This window comes from Eupeodes corollae, chromosome 1 (assembly GCF_945859685.1).
Source record: "Eupeodes corollae chromosome 1, idEupCoro1.1, whole genome shotgun sequence".
Taxonomy (NCBI): domain Eukaryota; kingdom Metazoa; phylum Arthropoda; class Insecta; order Diptera; family Syrphidae; genus Eupeodes; species Eupeodes corollae.
In genome coordinates, this window is record NC_079147.1 from 258,887,954 (window position 1) to 258,891,791 (window position 3,838).

The 3,838-nt window shown below is 29.9% G+C and overlaps 1 protein-coding gene across 1 annotated transcript; it reads left to right on the plus strand.

Annotated features, from left to right (window-relative positions):
• Positions 1-521: 521 nt before the first annotated feature.
• Positions 522-1,183, plus strand: LOC129938799 (general odorant-binding protein 56a-like). The gene is made up of 2 exons (XM_056046564.1): positions 522-679; positions 757-1,183. The coding sequence occupies exons 1-2, from the start codon at positions 641-643 to the stop codon at positions 1,111-1,113; spliced, it is 396 nt and encodes a 131-aa protein (XP_055902539.1). The 5' UTR covers positions 522-640; the 3' UTR covers positions 1,114-1,183.
• The last annotated feature ends 2,655 nt before the right edge of the window (positions 1,184-3,838 follow it).

The window sequence follows — 3,838 nt, forward strand, 5'->3', positions numbered from 1 at the left end:
TTCCAAGATTTCTAAAAACTTCAATCTTCAGCTTTAAATGTTTGACATGATATTTGTTGTGCATAGAAGCAAACTAACTCTTGCTAAGGCCTGAGGCTTAAACTTCTAAGAATAAGAACTAAATCAATAACAATAAATTCAATTTGCAAGATTTTTGTCAATAGTTGATCGGTTATTTCGTTTCAAATTGATAATATTCAGCCCAAAAGGGGATCGAACTTATTCTTCTCTAGCATTTAAGATGTTTGAAGACCTTTTGACCTCAAAAAGAACCTTCTATGGTTATTTCAGGTATAGTGTACGGATGGCTTATGTTCACGCCTTTAACTTCTTTGAATGCTTTTATTTTCTATTCTCTAGCCGTTTACTCAACTACCCCGTTTCCATTTAACACAAGACTGAATTAAGGCATGCCCAAATAATCTAATTGCTTTACTTTGTTTGCGGTTTGTTTTGTATTTTTTTTTACTCAACGTGAACTTCTATGACTGTGCACTTTTTGTTCCCATACTTTCAGATTCATATACATACCTTCGGGTTGGGTATAAAAACTTTAGCTTAATGCTCGGTAGTCATCAGTTCCATTCTAAGACTCTCCGTAGAATCTTCTCCCAACAAACAAAATAACCAAAAGCTCAAAATGAAATTCCTTCTTGCTATTGTCTTTGTTGCTGTCATTGTAAGTCTATAGTAGAGAATTTAATCAATTGATAATTTGGTTCTTATAATGTCTAAAAAATTTAATTTTTATTTTAGGCTGCCGCTGCAGGTTTTGAAATTCCAGAGGATGAAATGACGAGGGCAATGGGAATCGTCGGCAATTGCAGAGATGAAATAACTATAACCGATGAAGAATTCGAAAAATTGAAGGATGGTGAAAATTTCGCAGCTAGTGAAAATGCCAAGTGCCTTACCAGTTGTATCCAAGAGGAGGCTGGTATAACAAAGGATGGAGTCTTCCAAGCAGATGCAGTTTTGGCTAAATTCGCACCCCTTGTTGGTGAGGAGGAAATCAAGAAAGTTATTGAAGCTTGCAAGGATGAATCTGGCGCAGGAAAGTGTGAGACATCATACAAACTACATCAATGCTTCAAGAAGCTCGACGCCTATTAAATTATGATTTAAAGTTTAAAAAAAAACGAAAAACAATGAAATAAATATTTGCAGATTTTTATAATCAAAATCAATGATCTTTTTAATGTGTCAATAGCATAAGAACATTTGTTTTTTAAAATATGCCAACGAGAAAATTGACAAATATCTGATATGTTCAATTAGGACCTAAATCATTAAAGAACTTTAAGACATAATTGAAAATAAGTACGAAACTAATTTACATTTTAAAAAATCCATGCAAAAGAAAAGTTTTGTTTACATTAAAATGAAATTGTTGCAAATTAAAAACTTTATGATTGCAAGAATATTTTCGAGTTTAATGAAATTTCTAAAATTTATAAAAACTTATCCAAACAGTTTGATTGCATTTTTTCAATGCAAGATAATTTTTGATGCATTGATTTTGTTTTCATACGATGCAACAAATGTTTGAACTTGTTTTAACCTTTTTTATAAACATTGTTTCTGTTTACATAAAATTTTAAAAAATACAATTTTGTATTAAAGGGTGTTTTTGGATCAAATAACATGTATGTTATATTTAAATTATATTTTTGTATGTGGAAAACAATTTTTGTTGCATTGAAATTTGAGTATCTTTGGTTCTGATTGAAAAAAAACAACAATTATATAATACTTAGACCATTGTAGGATTGCAATACAAAAATCATAATTTTAATGAATATTATTACACAACTTCCCATAGGAAGTTATTGTAATGGGTGCGATTTGTCAAATTGTACGTGTGTACGTGCGTTCGTACTCCCGTACGTTGCCGACGTTTTTTTGTCTTTTATAGCTCAAGAACCAGAAGATATATCGAATTTAAATAAATTTTGTTATGCAGGTAATAATACAGAAAGATGCATAAAGGGCTCTCAAGAGAATTGCTTGGGTGTTTTTTTTCCATAGCAGTTAAAAAAAAGGTGAACATTTTGGTTAACCCTAAATATCTTACGAACCAATGACACTAGGACTAAAATTAAATTTAATATTATATAATGTAACGTGATTCCAAATCTGTATCAAAATCAAATGGGGTGGCGCAACAGTCCTTTGTGAACCAGGGCCTAGTGACTTACAACTCTCAACCATTCCTGTGTGCGAGTAATGTTGTCAGGAATGGAGGGGACCTACAATTTTATGCCGAATCCGAACGGCTAGTTTGAGAAAGCACTTTTTCATGACAAGAATTACTCTTGAAGGATTTGTCAATTCCTCGCAAGAGGCAGTACCCGCGAAAATTATTTTTTTTTTTTTTAAATTAAGGTGGCACAGGCAGGGATTGAACCCAAGACCCCTTGCATGACAGTCCAACGTACAAACCATCATGCCACGGGTACTACTCCAAATCTGTATACTTTTGGAAAAAAATCCAATCAACGGTTTTTTTATCAATCAAAAAAACAAAAAAAATGTGTCACCTCGAAAATTTTACAAATACAAAGTGATTTTATCTCCAAAACAGTTTTGTGCAACGAAAAAAAAAGTTTTTAACATCTGGTAAGATTTTGAGAAAAATCGAATTGACAGTATTTTTTGTATACAAAATAAAAACCTTAAAAAAACATTACTCAAAGTTGGTAAAAATTAAATTACGACTCAAATATCTTTTTAAAAATTTAAGATTCTGGCTTCCAACTAATTAATTTCAATTTATAAGAAATATTGTTTTCAACATTCAGAACAATTTTGAAAAGAATCGAATTGACAGTTTTCTTACAAAAAACTAAAAGCAAATTTAACTAAAGTTAGTAAAAAATTATTTTCGTTTCAAATATCTTTTCAAAACTTTGAGATTATGGCTTTGAACTTATTTTAACTTATAAGAAATATTGTTTTCAACATTCAGAACAAGTTTAAGAAAAATTAAATTGACAGATTTTTTACAAAAAATAAAAACTTGGACAAAAAAATAAATAAAAGTTGGTAAAAATTGATTTTCGTCTCAAATATCTTTTCAAAACTTTGAGATATTGGCTTTAAGCTAATTTTATTTTTTAAAAACTATTCTTTCAACATTCAGTAAAATTTTTAAAAAAATCGAATGGACAGTTTTCTTACAAAAAAATTAATCCTAACAAAAAAACAATACTAAAACTTGGTAAAATTTTACTTGTGACTCAAATAGAATTTCAAAAATTAAAAATATTGTTTTCTATTGTTTTTATTTCACAGCAATTTTCTATAGTCTGTAGTTTTTTATAAAAATCCAACAGTCCGTTAAAATCTACAAAAAATAGTACGCAAATTTGGTAAAAATTGATGTTCGGTTCTTGACATCTGTGAAATTAATTTCATTTATCTATTTATTGGTAAAAATTTGATTTCGAATAAAAATCTATTCCACAAAACTAGACTTTCAAGCTAAACTATTTCTTTATATGGAAAATTTTGTTGAAAATTTTAAAGTTTTTAAGAATAATTCAACTGACAGCTTTTTTAAAAACCCACAAACTTTTAAGCAAGACTAATCGTGGTTCCCACAGCTCCTGCCACAATTGATTTGTCGAAGCAATCGTTTGTTAACCTTATAGTTACTAACCCGTACATTGGCCTTCAAGATCGTGCGATTTAAAGCCGTTTGAAATCTATGAATTGGTAGCCTACTCCAAGCTATTGAGATAGTCCCTAGTGCAAAAAGTGATTATACCGAATAATTAGTTCTGTAGGTACCTGTGTCATTTTTAAGGTTTAAAGAAAAATACTTTATTGGTGCAGT